General features: G+C 40.3%; 1 protein-coding gene across 2 annotated transcripts in view; it reads right to left on the bottom strand.

Moving 5' to 3' along the window:
* lars2 (leucyl-tRNA synthetase 2, mitochondrial) overlaps positions 1–19,669 on the bottom strand; it is a 45,912-nt gene that overhangs the window by 22,155 nt on the left and 4,088 nt on the right. The window contains exons 1-7 of one of the 2 annotated variants that reach the window (XM_023963893.1): positions 17,204–17,365; positions 13,656–13,900; positions 9,627–9,758; positions 3,207–3,298; positions 3,061–3,121; positions 2,218–2,307; positions 1,803–1,946 (exon numbers count right to left, since the gene is read on the bottom strand). In XM_023963893.1, coding sequence (XP_023819661.1) covers positions 1,803–1,946; positions 2,218–2,307; positions 3,061–3,121; positions 3,207–3,298; positions 9,627–9,758; positions 13,656–13,900; positions 17,204–17,294 — 855 coding nt within the window. In that variant the 5' untranslated portion in view covers positions 17,295–17,365. Of the gene's footprint in view, positions 1–1,802; positions 1,947–2,217; positions 2,308–3,060; positions 3,122–3,206; positions 3,299–9,626; positions 9,759–13,655; positions 13,901–17,203; positions 17,366–19,669 lie in introns of those variants that run through there. The other variant, XM_023963894.1, reaches the window with a different exon arrangement.

The following is a 19,669-nucleotide window of genomic DNA, read 5'->3' as shown; positions in this document are numbered from 1 at the left end:
ACTCCACTGTGTCCAAGACCAAAGAGCTGTCTAAGGACACCAGAAACACAATTGTTGACCTGCACCAGACTGAAAAGACTGAATCTGCAATAAGTAAGCAGCTTGGTGTGAAGAAATTAACTGTTGGAGCAATTATTAGGAAATAGAAGACAAACAAGACCACTGATAATCTCCCTACATTTACCTACTGTAAAGCACGGGGGTGGAACCATCATGCTTTGGGGCTGTTTTTCACCAAAGGGACCAGGAAGACTAATTTGTTTAAAGGAAAGAATGAATGGGGCCATGTATCATCAGATTTTAAGTAAAACCCCCGTTCATCAGCAAGGCCATTGAAGACTCAAGAATGTTTAGGATAGTATTCTAGAAAAAATCTTTCAAAGAAGAAAAAATGTAACGCTGTCCAAGGAAACATAATGGTAAATATTAAGCAGTTGTCTTCCTTGTCTGAAGCCTCAAAGCACACTGGTTGGTGCCAACATCAGTGTCTTGCCCAAGAACACTTCAATACATGGGGTGGGGGGGGGGGGGGGGGGCACCAAACCTGCGATGCTCCAAACAGAGGTCTATACCACAGCACCCTCTAATAACACTGCTGATAATAATAATAATAATAATAATAATAATAATAATGATAATAAGAATAATAATGATTATCGTAAGGGTTTTAGACAAACCTGCATAATTCATTTGTTGCATTTATTATACTAAAAGAAATGAAAAAAGTCACTTGATAGGACACTCTTTGAACTCACTTTGAACTTATTTCATTCTGCTTTCATGTTTAACATTTTAAATATTTCACGTTTGTCTTTGTGTCCTACAGATGTTGATTTGGGCCTAAAATGGCTACAATGTCAGATAAAGCTGCAACCTTATTGGATTTCATTCTGATGATCTTTTGTTTGTACTGCAACAGAGGGTTAAACAATTATAAATCAGGTGAAATGTCCCCACCTTTACATTAAACAGTTATTACAATGCAGGGATTTTTTTTTCCATACACATTTAAATTCAACACTAAAATATGGTTTGGATGTTGTACGGCAGAAATAATCCTTCCAGTGTTTGTGTCAGTATGAAGGGGTTAACTTCACCCCAGGGCAACAATGGTCACCCTATCTGGAAAAGGTTGAGGCTCATCAGCGAGCTCAGTCAGACTAATTTCAGGTCTGCTGCATACTTTCCTTCTGAACACAGAGGCCAGCCTACAGCTGACGGTCTGCAGGGGTCTGATTACAGGACCAGATGCAGGGCTGCAGCTGCTCCTATCCAAGTGTCAGCTCTGATTGTTATGAAAAAAGTTGCTTTCTTATTTTTTGTAAATCAAACGTGCACATACATTCACACATAGATAAACAGGTACTCCACTGCCTGGTAGAGTTAAAAAAATGCATTTTTGTTTATAAAATACACTATTAATTAATCAAATCCTTAAATTGATCCTGTTTTGGAGCAATATCTTGTATATTTCCACAGCTTTTTGTTTTTAATGAATGCATTTACATTTTTTACATGTTTTAAATCACTACATGAAAATAGTTGTCACAACTAAACACAACTCATGTTGTAGTTAAAATTAGATTAGATTAGATAACTTTATTTATCTCACGATGGGGAAATTCACTCATCTGCGGCAGCAAAAAGGAAAATTCAGAAATACAGCAGCATAAGTTACATTCACCAAACGATAAAGTGACCATCTAGAGAAACATTTGGTTAATTTGTGTCAAATCGGAAAATATGAACCAATTTTAGTGGTTTGGAGAAACTTCCCCTTCCCACATAGATTGCAGCCGTACCTTGGCATAGTTGGTCGTCTTTATGAACCACTGTGTCAGTAGCTTCTGCTCCACCAGAGCACCAGACCTCCAGGACCGGCCGCTTTCATCCACCTGCTCGTCTGCCAGCACCGTCCGGTCAACAGGGTCCCAGTTAACAACAGCCTGGAACACAAAACTTGCACAGTTTAGGAGGAAAAGGAAACGTTTGAATTCAACAAACAAACCAAAAGCTGATTTTCAAGAACTGCTCCATTTTATTAAAGCCCACAGAAAGACTTCCACCAGCTCTTTCAGCGCATTCATTTGCCTTAAAGAGTAAAGGATGAAGAGCTTTCATCATTTTGTGTGACTGCCAGAAAACTCACATGCAATCACATCAGTTCTTCTAAAAGAAAAACCATGACAACCATGAAAAGCTGAGGGCCATTCCTACCTCTTTCTGATATGCCAGCCCCGATTCAAAGAGCTTGATAAATAGATACTGTGTCCACTTGTAGTAGTCTGGGAGACAAGTGGTCACTTCCTGCACAAGAAAGCCAGAGTCAAGTCTGCAGTACAAAGTGTTACGAACACTCCAAGTAGCAGTCCGACAAAGTAGTTGATGCTTTTGGTCCTCACACTGCAAAAACAGCCCCCTAGAAATAACACAAAAATTCTTAAAAAAAAAAAAAAAGTCTTTAAATAATTCAATCCATTCCCCAATCAGGTTCTTTTTTTAGTTCCAGTGTGCCGGGCTGCGATTGGCGCAGTGCTCCAGCACCAGGAGTGGATTGGCTGCCGGAAGTCCCACCTGGAATCACACCTGCTGTAAAAGGAACCAGGAGGAAGACCCAAGGAGGCTCGTTTGACATCTCCCACCTCTTCCAAAACCAGCTATATAGAGTTTAGAGATGTAGGAGTGGACTGCCATTCATTTTGAAACATGTTTTCTCTTGTTTTTGTTATGTAAGGGAGGTAAGTTATTGTCTTTTGGTCTATGTCGTTTTCCCAGGTAAGATTTGGATTCTTGGTAGGTAGGCCAATTTTTGTTTGGCCTGGGTTCACTCTGAAGTAAATACTCTAGCTCTTATGGTTTCAATCAAAATAAAATCACTTAACCTGCTTTAAGTGTTTTGCCTTTGAGACTGGAGGGAGATGGGGCCTCATGATAGTCTTACCGAGGATTCTTATTTTATGAAGTAGAAAAAAATCGTAATTGAAATAATTTATTTAGATAATAAATAAAATAAGACTTTTTCTTTTTCAAACAACGGTCGGGGCTCCAGTTCTCACTCACCCGGTCCCAGTTGAAGCACAGCCCCAGGTCGTCCAGCTGCCCCCTCATGGACTGGATATTACTGAAGTGAAGACCCAAGGCCTCAGTACATGCCAACAACAGGAACTAATCACATGATTCAGTCTGTTTTTGTTTTTTATTATTACCTTTTAGTCCAGTCCTCTGGATCCAAATTTCTCTCTATGGCGGCATTCTCAGCGGGAAGCCCAAACGCATCCCAACCCATCGGATTTAACACCTGAGGTGACGATGAGCACAACAGATCAACAGTTATCCAACTCATCATCAACAGCCACTATTAAGTAAAAATACTAATACTTCTCTGATAGCTAAAGTATAGGGATGTGTATCTTTTCCTCTCACATGACTGGACATGCATCTTTATACATGATCCACAAATCAATACATCGAAGATTCAACTAACTTTGTGTGGATACGATTCAGTCCTGTTACCTAAATCATTATAATCTAGATTTTAATTTATAAATGGCATTTAAAACTATAAATGAAAACTATAAATAAAAGTTTTTTTTTTTATTACTGACACTTTTTATTTTAGGCCGCAAAAACAAACTAACTATCTAAAAGACATGACAGCTTTGAATGTCAAAACCTGGCCTTTAGGGTTTTTTAGACTGTTTTGTTCTTTGTAGTTAAAGCGTTGTTTTATTATATTCAGGTATTGTTTGCAGTGCTGTGGGGGGGGGAAGGGTTATCGTGGACTGGGTGATAAATCGAGTTGATCGATTGATTCAAATTGCCATTTATTAACATTTCTTTTTGAGAAAAACTGCACGCTGCAAAATTAGTCTAAAAGCTGGTGTTAGCACAATTGGGAATTCGACAAATCAGTTTAAACGACTAAAACAGAGGCACTCTGTTGAGCAGGAAAAGTGCTGCTCTCTCCGCGCAAGCTAGCCGCAGCATTTTTTACATGTTTTTTTAATGTTTTACAAATATTTTTATAGATTATTATTGCACTTTGAATTCAGGTCAACTCCCAAAGGAGATGTTTTTTGCTAAATATATTCTGTCATTTATCATTTTTTGTTTAAAAAGTAAATGGAGGAAGAAAAAAATCTATTAAAATCTGACTTTGGTGTGAAAAAAAAATTTCTTTTAGGCCGTACCGCCCAGCTGGATGTTATCATAAGACTAGCAAACACAAGAGACCTTCAGCCAATTGTTATGAACCTGAATAGGTAGAAACAGGTTTGTGATCGGATGTCTTTTTACTTACATCACATGTACATAAAAAGTCAAAGACAGTAAAGACACAAGAGAAACAGACACTGACAACAACAAAAAATTATTTACTTCCTGATAAATTTGAGATCTTTTTAAAAACATATTTTTGTTCATAGCTGTGCTTTTTTAACTGATACTGCTGCTACTCCTAGTACTAGACTGATCTTTTCTTTTATCTGTATCTTTTACATCCCTACTAAAGTACTTTTTAAGAGGATAAGAAGAAGATCAAAGTTTGGCTTCATGTGTGCAGGTTACTCCAGGCTAGAAGCACAAAGGATGCCTGCTGCTGCATAGGGCCAAATGTTGCTATGAAAAGGCTAACAACAGGTAGAACTCAGGTAAAATGTTGGAATGGAAGGCATTAAACATAATGTGTTGACTAGCATCATCTTCCCAAACAAAATTACACAACGACACACTCTCGTTTTGTTTGTCCCTGCGCCTCTCTGCTTTAGATCATCTATTTTACCCCCCCTCCTTCCTCAACTGCGCCCCAGACAGCCCTTTTATCCGGTCTCCAGCTCCTTGGCCGAGTTTTCTCTCCTGAGGGACAAATGAGATGAAAGCTCAGGCTGAGTAAAGTGGAGGAGCAGCACAGTGACAATGAAGCGAGAACTGGAGAGGATCATTGCGTGGAATTTAACGGGGCTGATGTTTCAGACAAATTGGTATCCTTGGTAACTGCATGGGCCTCATTTGTAAAGCCGAGTGCAGGGATGGCACTATGCTGACAGAGGCTCAGCTTGCTGCTCAGGGGGAATTCAGGCACACAAACGGAAAACGCTTCTGCTTAGGATAGCCTGTGTAAATAACATTAAAAAAAGATCAGGAAAACACAAAGCCATTCGGAAATGGCAGCAGGTTTGTCACGTTAGTTTGAATAGACAAGAGTGAAGGGGCTAAATTCCTGCTGTCCGCCAAAGAGCCCGTATGGTCTTGTTACTGTTCTGGTGATGACAGTGTTTTTCTGATGATGAGCGACATGCAGCACAGGACCATGGGCGTGGGAGTCAGAGCCAACTGATTTGAGGACAACCTGTCTTGTGAGAAATAAGTAAAACGGCAAAGCGGTAATAGAAGCAGAGCTTTTTCATTCCACTGTGTGCACACGGCAGAACAGCTTCCTTTTCCGACAGATGCCAGGAGAACATGAAGTCTAAGGCAGAACGCTTTAAGCGTTCATGTGAAACCCAGTTTTTGTTTGGGGAGACTCGCGACAGAAAAAGAGTTAAAACGGGCCAAATCCACACGGAAAACTACGAGAAAAGCAAAGATCGTCCAGTGAGCTGTTGTCTGGTCAAAAGCAGAAGTGAGGAAAGAAGTGGGACGTTTCAGAGGCTGGAGATGGAGCCGCGTGAACAACAGCAATAGTGGAATCAAACGGTGTGTCAGAGTGGTATAGATTAAAACACTTTGATTTGAAACGACACTGATCTATGAGACTGGAGAGCTCTTCAGATCAGGAGTAGGGATTTTTTTTTTTAAATTTACCATCACAGGTTTAACTTCTCACAACCCCAGTTTTATATTAAAAAGCAGTCAATAGGGTAAAGGTAGCACCAAAAAAAAAATCTCACTCACAGAAGGAGCTGTTTAAACAAAAATAAGAGATTTTTTTAAATACAGGACTGTTGCATTTTATTGATGACAGAGCAATGTTGGCTTCAGGAAACTTTCAGAAGGAAGCAGGCAGATGGCCTCCTTCAAACCAACATGTTTTCCTGTTTCCTGCTTCTATTCCAAGTGTGTCTTACTTTCAACTTTCCATAGATTGCTGTTTCTGAGTTGCTCTACCTGGTTTTTATTCAATTCTTTGAAGAAGTGGGTGTTAAATCTGGCTCTCGTGTTGCGCAGGCAAATGATTTGTTTGCTTAGGTCGAGTCTATTTGTTCTGCCGAAGGAAAAAAAGAGCCATACTTTCCTAACCATGCTTTATTTAAAATGGAACTTGCAGGCAGTTAATCAGAGACACAGCAAAGGCAGAAGGATGACACGCTCAGCTGCAGGTGCAGACCCCAGAGAGCCCCTGGGACTGCTCGCATGCCCTGCTCAACTACACTCCCGCTGGCTGCTGGAGCTGCAGCCCTGGCCCACATTTTTCCCACCTGGCAGGAACAACAGAAGAGTGGTCTCTCGCACCTCGTAGCCCCCATCCAGATGGATAACGATATGTTTTCTTCCAGGAGAGAGTTTTTAATTTGTCTGGATGCTATAAAGGATTTCTCTCCACCAGGAAAATATGCTCTGCTCGTCTTCTTCAAGCTTTTTATGTTGCTTAACTCAATCGCCCGCTTCTTTTTTCCCCCCTCCATTAGGAACAGATAATTGGGCTTCTTATAATGTTCCATCTCTTTGTAAAGGCTTTGCATTGTTCCTGAAGCTTGTTTTATTCCTCTGACTGCACCTTGTTGCTCTTTAAAAGTAAATTCAGTCGTCATTTGGACAGAAAAAACACATTCAAATGTTTTATCTTATGAAGAAGTAGAGAAAGTGAAACTACAGGTTTCAGTGTTGGTCAAACTCTTTGAATGTGGTTTTTTCAAACTTTCCAGCAGTCTACTGCAACTTCTGTTATTTATGAATTAATTCAAATTAAATTTGAATCAGAATAAAAAGAAAGGTAAGAAAATATTATCAGATGGAAGGGAACTTATGACTAGAAAAAACAATTTCTTCCTGTAACACTCAGTGGTTGGTGAATTGTGTGATTGTGTAATATTTTTGCTTTTTAATCGCCGTTCAATGAAATCCAAATACTTTTTAAACCTTAAAAATCACTGCAAAAAATAGTATTTGGACTCAAATGTTAAATTAAAAGGTATCGTCACAAAACTAAATCACACGTCAAGCTGAGATAAGCAGCTGTTTTTTGGCACGTTTAAGGTTACCATTTGTCACAATTTTTGCCGTCCTATGCATATTGCACAGCCTGATATCGCGATAACAATAAATTTACAATTCAAATGTATAAATTGGCTCCAAATTTTAAGTGTAGCTTATGGTTCAAAAAATCCTGTAAAAGTCACTTAGCTCTGAATTACCGTAAATTCCGGACTACAAAGCGCACCCGATTACAAGCCGCACCCACCCATATTCACGTGTTTGACTGCTTTTATACATATACAAGCCGCGTCAGAGTACAAGCCGCACACGTGATAGCCGATATTGTCATCCTGACAGATCACGCCCAGCATCCCAGAGTGAGTGCAATACATTAGCACATTGTGGGTGGTGCCAATTTTGCCTCGGGTTCACGTATTTGAGTGTATCGACATCTGACAAACAGCATGGACCTCTATTCTGTTCACAAGTCCCTCAGTTATGGTGTTTTTATTTCATTTTTTTTTTTACTTATTGACAATCTAGGTATCTAACATAAAATTACAAACAGTAACCATATAATCAACATTACATCCCTCAGTTATGATGAGGAAATTTACCTCCGCGATTCCACATTTCCCATGAGTCTTAGGGGCTAAAGGCGGGGCCAATGCCCGGCTCGCCATTCTGTTGTACGTCTTTAAGAATGAGCAAGTAGCAGCAGTGCATGGAGGGGTGAACGGGTAAAGCTCTCCTTCCGCTTGTGTCGCAGCAGCGTTATGGGAGTAACAGGACTGGTTAGAAAACACAACGGTAAAATAAAGCAGCGGCGACTGAAAAGCGCGCGCCTCAGCGCGATACGCGCGCCTCAGTGCGGCGCGTGCGTCAGAATTCAGAAGCCTCTGCACTCCGCGGACGCCTCTGCGCTCCGCTCCCGCCCCGCGTGCTCCTTGTCTCCCCTTCCTATCTACTCCGACAGTTCTGGCCAGGGCGGCTTCAAGGAGGAGCACTTCGTCCCCGTTGCGCCGGTGGATGGAGCAAATCGTTTCTGTGCAAAGCAATCGGACTTAATACTGTACGTTTTGTGTATGAGGGGCGGATGCGTTGTTACGTGTGGGAGCCTTCAGACTGCCATCGGCCCCGCAGCTCTATAAGAGCAGCAGGAGAAGATGTCTCCATTTATGGTTTCCTTAGAAACCGTAAATGGAGTGTAAATTCACTCCATGCGCTGTTCTCTCCGTCACGCAGCAAACCGGCTTTTCCAAACCCGTTGGTGACGGTGGACTTTTTTACGCTGCTTTTAACGATTGCTTTTAACTTGAAAGCTTCATCATATTGTAGCGGCGATCACGTGCACGTTGGGTCTAATGGCCCCAAAGGATTCTGGGATGCGGCCGGGCATGCGTGTTTCGTTTTGTTGAACCATGACTGAAGTGTCTAAGACCTGAAGTCAAGTGCATGCTGTTTGGCTGCTAAGAGGTGTGTTGAATAAAAATGCCTTGAGCTTGGTGTTAGATAAAGAATTCAAACTATTCACTGAGTTCGAAAATACGTACATGGCGGCCGCTAATTAAATCCATAAATTAGCCGCGTCACTGAAAAAGCCGCAGGGCTGTAAGCGCAGGAAAAAAGTAGCGGCTTGTAGTCCGGAAATTACGGTAATTTTAGTTACCGGTAATATCTGGCTGACAAATGTCAAAGTATAACAGAAATACAACTCAGTGTTCTATTTTTTGAAAGGTGAAGTCAGACTTTGAGGCTCCTGTTGGGTGGTAGTCGGTAAGAAATCAAACCAAATGATTGGAGGCTGCAGACCCCTGCTTTGGTTGCTTTCTTGTTAAGTTCATCTTATCCGTTTTATCACTTTTGGGGTCACGGGGCTGCTGGAGCCTGTCCCGGCCACTTGTGGGCGAAGGCAGGGGACACCCTGGACAGGTCGCCAGTCTGTCACAGGGTAGAATGTCCACAATCACACACCCATGCACTCTCACACTCACACCTAGGGACAATTTAGATTGACCAATTGACCTATAAAGCATGTTTTTGGATGGTGGGAGGAAGCCGGAGAAAACCCACACACACATGCAAACTCCACACAAAAAGGTCCCCCATTGACGTTCTGTTTCAGGTCCCGCAGCCGGGACTTGAACCGGGGCCTTCTTGCTGTGACGCAAGAGCACTAACCACTGCTCCACCGTGCAGCCCATGCTTTCCTTTTAAGGATCAGACAAAATCCTAATATCTCTCCAGCTATAAAGTTACGAGGAACAATCTGACTAATCTAAACATGTTTATTTCTGCTGAAAAGTTGAATGTTGAAACCAGTGTACAAGAAGCAGCACTCCCTGAAAATGAGGTTGAAGCAATGTTTTCAGTTAGAGAGGTCTTACTGGCTGCAACACAGAGCATCCCGAGAGCAACAGAAGCACCGACCTGGTGATCTGCTCGAGCTTTTATTTTGGAAGGCTACGATGCTTCAGTTTACATAAACATACCTCATGACCTCTCATCCTCTGGAAGTGCCCGATGGCGTCACTGATGGTGTACACTCGAACATGGCCCATGTGGAGCCGGCCCGACGGGTACGGAAACATGGAGAGGACATAAAACTTCTTCTTTTGGGAATTCTAAAAAAAAAAAAACACACAATAATGAAATAAAAGCATCTGTTCAGCTTTAACAGAATGTTAGGTAAAGATCCGAAAGCTTGAACCTGACAGAGACCAGACAGGCAGCGTAGCTGCTGGAAAGATCTATCATGGAGCGGAAAGGGTTAACTGGTGAGGTCAGGAGCGATAACGCTGCTCACTCACATCCAGTGTATCAGTATTTCAAGCTCCACGGTTGGCTTATCTGAATGTCAAAACACAAGCGGCAGTGGCACAGATAATGACGGGTTTTACAGTCACTATACGGTTGCCGCAGCAACGCTGCAAGTTCCAGTTCCACTCGGCGACAGATGATAACAGGAAACCTGAGTCATGAATTTTTCAGGACATTAATTAGGACCTCGGTCCTGTCATGAACGCGCTTCATCACTGTCCCCCCCTCCCAGACTGAAAACACACACACACCACCAAAAATCACAGACAAAGGTCCGGCGTGGCCCGAGACGAAAATACTAAGGACACTAAAATCTTTGGCCTTTTTTTTCTGCTTTATCACTCCGGTAGAAATACTGGAAAATCCCACAATCCCTCAGCTGCAGGAGTCCTCACTGCAAGGATGCAGCCGGTTTACAACAGCTTTTCCTGCAGCTTAGACATTATCCAGTGATCTGCAAAGCTCAGTTTGTGAACTCAGTTTAACAGGAATATCTGCAGAAACAAACAGTTCACAGAATCTGTGACAAAGGGGAGCATGGTGTGTTCTGGTTTCAGCCTGACCGTATGGAGTCCTATACTGTTCATAATTAAATAAATAAATATTTAATTAAATAAATAAATATGACCTCATGCAAAAACACAATCAACCAATAAATCTCTCATAAATATATAAAAAGATCATGAAATTGTGAAAAACCTGCACACCGATTTTAAATTAGCCATTTTATTATTCAATATATTTCATTTTGCTTTAAAAACCTGTTCATTATTTTAAAACAGCATTTTAAAAATATTCATTTTAATCATGTGGAATATATTATAATTTTACGTCTTTTTTCAGAACCTCGGATTTCAAAACCAATATTTTCCAAAGTAGCTTTGTTTTTATTTCATGTGGCTGTTTTCACAATGGCGTATTTATTTCATGAAGAGCTTTTTCAGGAGAATGGGTCTATCTGTCAATCAAACTAGACAAGGTGGAGACACTTTTGTGATTGGCTACTCCTTTACTCAGACATGAGCAGCAGCACCCTGACTACATCGATCGAAGACGCTTCAGCAAACGTGACGGCGCAATGCCCACCCCTCAACACTAGGGGGAGTATGCACCTCAACACATCCACAGTGTTACCAGAAATTGGGCAGTTTTGGTTCTAAATTTGCGGATAAAAGTGGCTTTGGGCGAGTGTGCATAATTCAGGTGATTTTGTGGTCGGTTCGGAAATTTTCATCTTCTCATGAACGTATAGTAGTGGTCTAAGTTAGGCTGGGTGGTTGTTGGAGTTCCACTAAGCTTCTATGAACTGGAGTTGCCATGAATGCACCATGCCGCGTGTGGGAGGGGCAACAAGCTAATGTTTTTAGCCTGATAGCCACATGGAGCGGTTGATTGTGCTTATATCAGTCACAATGCATGGATGCACAATGTACATGGAGAGTGTTAAGATGTCAGAAACGTCATCACAGGAAAGGTTCAACATTTTCCCTGAGAGGGAAAAATAAAATCAGAGGACCTGATTATAATCATCATTGTCTCATTGAAAATAGAAAAATATCATAAGGTTCAGGAGGCCAGAGCAGGCTTGTCCCGCTTTGCGTAGCTGCTTGGTCTGACTGTCGGTCCGCCAGCTCACCTCCCGCGAGCCGACATCAGGCACGATGTGAGCTATAAGTGAATGGCGTAAGAATGAGGAGTGTTTCAACCGGGGACTTCGAGACGTGGATGACCGGAGCTCCTCTGTGGTTTGGTCCACACAAACCCTCAAACTACAAAAACAGAGTCGTACATGTTTGCATCTTCTGCAGCAGACAGATTGTTTGACTCTATTTGATCTCTAATGTAACCAAAGCCGCGCGGATATCGCTGAAACATATAATCTCTCTGACTGGCACACCGCTGAGCGGGTATCGAGGTCGATTTCCATGGATGAGCCAATGAGCGTTTAGATCCCGCCCACTTTCACTGATTGACAGAAAGACCCATTCTGCTGAAAAAGCTCTTCATGAAATAAATACGCCATTGTGAAAAAACAGCAACATGAAATAAAAACAAAGCTACTCTGGAAAATATTGATTTTGAAATACGAGCTTCTGAAAAAAGACAGAATTATAATAATATTCAACATGATTAAAAATGAATATTTTAAAATGCTGTTTTAAAATAATGAACAGGTTTTTAAAGCAAAATGAAATATATTGAATAATAAAATGGCTAATTTAAAATCAGTGTGCAGGTTTTTCACAATTTCATGATCTTTTTATATGTTTATGAGAGATTTATTGGTTTATTGTGTATTTGCATGACGTCATATTTATTTATTTAATTAAATATTTATTTATTTAATTATGAACAGTATAGGACTCCATATGACCGGGGTACAGAGCCAAAAGCAATAGTGTTGTCTTTTAAACATTTGAATTGTCCTGGACTTCCACTGGGGTCACCAATGTTCTGGTTGGACTTTAGTGACCAAATTCTGGATTCCATCTTACCAAAGTTTTTGTTCATAAAAACACTGACTAAAAGCCTAAAAATGAAGTCACAAACCAGTCAGAAATCAGCAAAGTGGGTCCACTTTTGTGAAGTATTTTGGGCTTGTGTGCATCTTGGATCTAGGGTTTCACTTTCCTACTGTGTTGGGCTCTGTGTTACTAATTTTGCTGTTTGTCTTTTTTTTTTTTTTTTTTTGCTGTGGCTTATATTCTAACATTCCATCATAGCAAAACTGTGAGAAGAAAACGATCTCGGCTGGACGTTTTGCGTGCATGCCTGTCTAAAGTCGTATTTCCGAGTCCTCCAGCATCTTCACTCGTACTGGAGGACCACATTGTTACTGTTGCTCCACATGGACCTTGTCCTTTGTCTTTTTGACCATTTTTATTCCATTACATGAAATCCGATGCAAACCATCTACAAACAAACTAAAGAAGAACTCTAAGCTTTGGTCTTAGCTGTATGGTTTACACCACCTCCTACCTGTTTGTGACCTCTTTGAAAACAAAGACAAGCATCCAAACATTTGACATTTCATATCAATAAATTAAAGTAGTCAGGCAGTACTGGACAAGATTTGCTTTTAAAGTTTAGGATTAAAGCCTCTTAACAGGATTCTCTCTCATGTTAGGTCTGTAGCTTCTTAGTACGAAAGCATGCCTGCCTACAGGTCACAGTCTGAGAGCAGGACAACCTGCGGGAGTCAGAATTTGGGTAAAATCTAGTTTTTGTTAATAGCACACCAGTCACTTCGGCCACTCATTTATTGATATGGATTCACTTTAATATCTTAAATTTGATCTATCTGGAATTTTTACAACAAAAAGCTCTCAAGCAGCTTGATAAAAACTGAATTCCCTATTTGAATCTGAATTCAAGTTGTTGGTTTTCACTTCTGAACCAAAGGGTCTTCAAGTTTTACATCTGCACAAAAATTGCTTTTAATAATCTACAAAAAAGCCAAACTGTTCAAATAAAGTTGTCGTTATTCTTGTCGGTTTGGTAGCAAAAAAACAAAACCAAAACAAAAAACTGAAGGAAGCATCAAGCTCATGTTGTGAGTTTATAAGAGTCCTCAGTGAATGCATTCTAGGTTTTTTTATGACTCAAAAATGTTGAGATTAAGGTTTATAGTATAAAAAGGGGAGGGGGGGGGGGCTCCCATGCAGCCCCTCCCCTCCTGATTCAACATAAAGCCCTCCTACCTCTTCCAGTGCATCCTTCTGCCACTGCGCCATAACACGTGGATGCCACCACCGTTCCACTCTGCACCTGGTCTCGCTTCGGTAATCTGTGTCCCACACTCCTGTCTCGCTGAATAAGGTGCGGGTGTGGGGGGTCCGCAGGCGCCGAACCGGACCCAACTGAAGAGTTGTGCAGTGGCTGAACCGGGCTGCACACAGCATGGGCCGTGGCAGCTTGGCCTGTAGCGCCTGCATGATGGCGTCTCCTGCAAAATAATAGAGCGGCGTGAGGTGGGAGGTACAGGTGGACAGTCACGGCGTTCTGACTGCAGATCTAACTACAAGCAGGATTACAAAGCTCACATTAAGTAGGTTTTTTTTAAGGATGTAAGCAAATATCAATAGTCACATTTACCCACAATTCTTTACACAGCAAGATCTTTAAAATAAATTATCTTCATTTCTCTGAGACGAGGCTGTCCACGTCTTTACAGAACCCAGAACGCATGGAGGTGCCAGAACGGAGCTGGCCCGGCCCAGTGAGCTTCAGCCAAAAAAAAAAAAAAAATCACCTACTTCTCCAACAAAAAACAGACTTTCTAACCATCCCGGTCTCTGTCTGATACTGTGAGGCAAGAGAAAGTATTTGGTAGTAAATTCAGTCAACTTGACACAAACCACAAAAAAAGCTAAAGAAAAACAATCAATAGAGAAAGAATTAATGAAGGGATCTGGTCAGAAAGTCAACTGCAAGAACACTAAACACATTTCACCTAATATTACCTTTTTAACAACTACAAAAACACTTGAAGATGTGCATAACCCTGGTTTCCAAGGTAACCTGATAAATCTGTACACTGCATCCACGGCAGAGGAGGAAAACTGCTGTTAACCTGAGCTGTCAAGACAATAATATCGCAGCAGTGATGCATGCTGGTCTCAGACAGCGAGACACTGACAGCAGTAAAGATAAGCACAGGAACAAATAGGAAGAAAATGAATCAACATCCATCATCTAAACCTCTTCATCCATGCTGACAACAGATTTCTATCAACTTTGCAAATCAAGATTCTAAAGACTTGTAGCTTTAATTAGATGCAAAATCAGCTTCTTCATCTTACAGTGAAAGTATGATCTGCCTGGGGGGGGGTGGCTTTGTCAACCAGATGAGTATAACAAAAGTTCGCCCTGGCTATCATCCTCCGCCCACCTGCTATTGGGACTTGTATTTTTATTTTTATTTATTTTTTAACTCGCTTCCACCCGATTCTCTGGAGTAACAGCCGAGCATCGCAGCAGACAGAGCCGCTCCCTCCGGCTGCGACGGGGAGCGCCGAGCACTCCAGCCTGGCTGCTTCTCTGACAGTGTGAGTGAGTGGGCAGAGGCGAGATGGAGCAATGTTTCTATGGCGACTGGCTTCATCCATTTGGGAGTTTTCCACGATGAGTGACTAAAAACTTCTGCAAGCAGCCTCTGGCTCTGGCATGTCTGTTTCATGGTCCACAGTACGGTGGCCGAGAGGTGCAAGACGAGCTTACATTTAAGAGACGACAACGATGACAACAACAACCAATCTCGGTACAAATGAACAAATACTGAAACACAACAACGAAAGCCGAGACACGACTTCTAACAGAAAGGAACATAATATAAAACCAAGTTTGTATGATTTTTTTAAAGTTATTTTTTACTGTTTTCTTTATGTGAACGTTAAAAATACATGAGACAGCCCAAAAGCATTTTTTAAATTATATTACTACAATAAAATTACAAAAATGTTTAGCAAGGTAAGGTTAGCGTCCTTTGGGTAGCTACGTTCATTTTTCCTTGCTCTTTGCTGTCGTGTTTTGCACTTGCCGGCCGGCTGCTTAACATAAAGGGAATACCCTTAATATTGTTGTTGTTGCTGTATTTTAAATGTAAGCGTGTCTGGTACCTCTAGGCCACCGTAGTCCAGGGATAAAGTGATGCTTTAGTAAAATTTAATATCACAAATGGAGTTCTGCTTTGGACCAAAAGGTACCATCAGTGCTGGATCAAATCCTTGCTTCTGTTGCTATTTTAGTGTATTAACCAGAATTTCAACCATTTAAAAACTTTACTGAGGCACAAAAAATTTGAACAGGAAATAAAAACCGCCTCATCTTAAAAAGGCTGCACACCTTCCAGAGGTTTTTTTTTTTTGGTCACTACTGGATTATGGTGAACAAACTAAAAAGATTTTCAGGAATTCATTAAAGACTAAACTCTTTACGGCATAAAAAAAATGGTTTCCCTTAAATCATTGCCGCCGTGTCTCCTTTTATTTTTATTCGTCTACACATGGATGCTACAGAACAACTCTTTTCCCCATAATGTGCTCACATGATCTGACGAACATTTGCTCAATAAATTACATGAGCAAGAACACAAACACACACACACACACAAAACCATGGCAGTAGGGGCAACAATGTCTTCAAGGCTTCTTAGCCTTTTTTTTACACTTCCAAAATTGAGCTGGAGGCAATGTAATTAGAATTCTCTACTGATTAATGGAGGCCTGGCATCACAGAAATATAAAGGTGAAAGACGGGGGCCAAACTGTATCCTTTAAGATATTTTTGTGAGGAAAAAAAAAATCAAACACACACAAACAGTGAAGTTATTTCAAATGGAACAAATGTTTAGGTGCTTTAGAGATGTATCTGATGCAATAAGGAACTCCTTCTGGAAACACTCAACCAGAACACAATCGGCTGAAAACGTTCCAGCATTTAATTTGGTTAGATTACGTCAGGGCAAGCAGTATTAACTACTTCTGCCAAAAAGAAGCACAGAAGCCAAAATATGTAGCATTTAATACCATCGTACTAGCTATTTATTATGGAAATCTTTTGGTTTAAGAAAGTTTTTTGTCCCTAAAGCGTGAAAATCTCATGATAGCAAAATATTGGACAGTTGAGGAAATCTCCCCCACTAAAAATATTCCCCCGTGGGTGCTTTTATTTTTAACAAACTGTCCACTTGAAAGAGACACACAGACCATAAGAAAAACGAACGGACCTTTGGAGCTAAACCAGATCATTAACAATCTTTCATCATGACACAAACATTTATTAGTTTGATTATGTTATGCAACCAATTCTAAAATAATCTTTGATTATTTTATTCTGAAATGAGTTTTAATTGCCGTTTTGAGTGTTTTTTTAAAAGACTGGAACTTACGTACACACATTGATTGTATTTTTTAAAAAAGCCATGAAACACAGACAGAGACAGACATCAGAGCTTATTATTATTATTATTATTATTATTATTATTATTAACCCATCTTTCCTCCACTTATTCCAGTTCTAAAACCGTTTTTAGACTAGCAGCTGTCCTGGTTTGCAGAAAAACTGTTCCGGTTCTCGCGTGGATTTTCTGCTCTGCAGTCTAAAAGAAATTGAACTATTATCTATCAATTAGCCAACACAACAAGACGACAAACCGAGACGGCGTTTTTTATTTATCACTTGAACCTTTTTCGCTCGTTTCTGAACTCAACGAAGGAAATAAGACAACAAAGCTGGAAAAGCCACTTACGAGTTGTTGGAAAGCCTCTCCGTTTCCACGCTGAGTTCCATCGAGTATAAAATGACATTAAAGACATGTTGTCTGACGTACACGCTAGCATTAAAACAGTTTTAACCACCTCACTTTCTGCATCGCAACTTCTCCTAGGGCGCCGCCATGTTTGAATTCAATAACCTTTATTAGAAAACAGTACAGAAACATAAACAAAAACTTAAGGCTATTAAAAAAAATTAAATCTACGCTTATCGTTGAATAACTTTTAACTTTTTTCCTCCATATAAAAAAACAATGACAACAAAAATAAATTTCTCGTAGGATGTTTTTTTTTGGGGGCGTGACGTCACTAGGGGCTTGATTTGATGTGAGTTTAAAGTCAAAAACAAAGATTGGCGAAGCATTTGCATAATTTCTTAAAGGTTGCTAGTAACAAAACAAGTTGGGGACGTTTGATTTAAAAGTAGACACAAGTGTTATTCTGCTAGTCACTACATAACTTAATTTAAAAGAGACATGAATGCCAATTGTTCCCTTTGTGGAGACCAAACAGAGAAAGTTCATTATCTTACAGGATCTGCTCACATTACAGGACTTTTTGGAAAGACTGTAGTAGATGTGTTATTGATCGTCTTCATTAGGATCTTTAAAAGGAAAAAAATAAATGATTTATTTTGTTTCTTTAGAAAGCAATAAAGAAAGATTCTTATTTCAGAAAAGAAATGTTGATCACAATGGTAAAATATCAAATCCACAAATAAAAATAAAGTAACCAGAGACCTGCTTTTGTACATGTTTATAATACTGTTTTTTTCTACACTAACCTAGTCATTTAAGTAACTCAACAAACAAAAACTGTATTTAAGGGCATGTATCATGTCATGCAAAATCAACTTTTTTTTGGTCATTCCTCACTATAAACAACCCAAAAGCTGTATTTTTAATCCGTTCATGCATTTCTGAGTATTCCTCTAAAAACCCACACTCTGAGCACCAGCCCCTCCCAACCCACGAAAACATGCAGGTCCTCACGGAGGGGACATAAACAGCTGAGAACAGCCCCTTCCAGGAAGAGTCTGCGCTGCCACCACCCCCTAAGCTAACACACACTTCCTCCGTGGAGCTGATGGTGCTACGCTTTTACTTTAAATGCAGAGTAGCATACAGTAGATTATATACAGTATATCGTACTGTATCTTTCAGTTGTGTTCTGTCTCCAAAAATCCCGGGTCTGAAGGTGCATACAAACCAGAAGCGGCGACTTGCATTTAAGCGGCCACTTTCAATGTAAAGTCTATGCAAACACGCGTAAATTTACCAGAATTTTGAGTTTTCAGGTCCAGAACGCTCGTGATCGCATGTTGCTATACAACTTTTTAAGTCCGATTACCCGCCCTCCACAAATCAGGCATTCATTGATCGTGTGCTGAAAGTTCAACCGGTTTAACTTTTTCACTCTTAATCGTGGCAACATGGGACTGTCACCAGTTGAGGTCTCAGATTTGATAGTGATGTGAATGTAGCATCCTATTCAAAAAACGTGAGTACCAACCGTTGTAAACATGATCACAAAGTACAAAACAATAATTCTCAATATTCCCCTAAAAAAACAAATTACATATTTAGGAATAATGATTAAAAAGAATAATAAGAGTGAATATCATACTAATATTCAGTCCATAATAGATAAAGACAAAAAGATTTTTGTACTGTTGGTTACAAGGAAACATTTTGGTAGAATTCTATTAACAAAAATGGAGAGCATTTCAGGATTAATTTAGAACAGGAACTGGCTTTATTGTCATTGTGACATGCACAATCTATAGATATGTTTTTTTTTCATTTGCTGCTTGAAATTTGTTCTAGTTTTCTATTTGTAAGATGCTATACTGCGTTATGTTTTAGATTTTAATGTTCCAAATGGAAAAAAATGTGTAATTTTAAATTTTGTCAAAAAAATCATGAAGGACAAATTAATTTTAGACTTTTTTTGTTTGGTTGGATTAATATGACACTAAGATGGACATTTATAGGATCAGAGCTGTGTAAACGAAAGGGCTGGAGCAAGATTTGCATCGCTTTGACTTTTCTCATTAGGTTTGATCCCACTGTTGGTAGCGGACGAGGGCTAGTAAACAGCCGCTCCCTGCGTGTGAACACCATCGGCTGAATGAGCGTTCATGAAGTTCAAAAACACGCGTGTAGCGTGTTTTTGAACGCACCACACGCGGCTGATATGAACGCACCTTCACATTGAAACTGGCCGCCTGTGCCGCACGAATCATGTTCGTTGTCTGGGCGCAGCTTTAGGGACAAGCAACAGGTTTCAACGTTAATGCTACAACTAAAACAAGCCTTTCTTATCTTCTTTTTATTATAGAACCTCACTAAAGTTTTTAGTCAACTCCCAAGGCAGCTGTCACACAACCAGAAAATCAATGCTGTAACGAGTGACAGATTCTGACAAAACAACAACAATAA

This window comes from Oryzias latipes, chromosome 16, assembly GCF_002234675.1.
Source record: "Oryzias latipes chromosome 16, ASM223467v1".
Lineage (NCBI taxonomy): Eukaryota > Metazoa > Chordata > Actinopteri > Beloniformes > Adrianichthyidae > Oryzias > Oryzias latipes.
The sequence above is the reverse complement of the archived record's forward strand: the minus strand, read 5'-3'. Positions and strand labels throughout refer to the sequence as shown.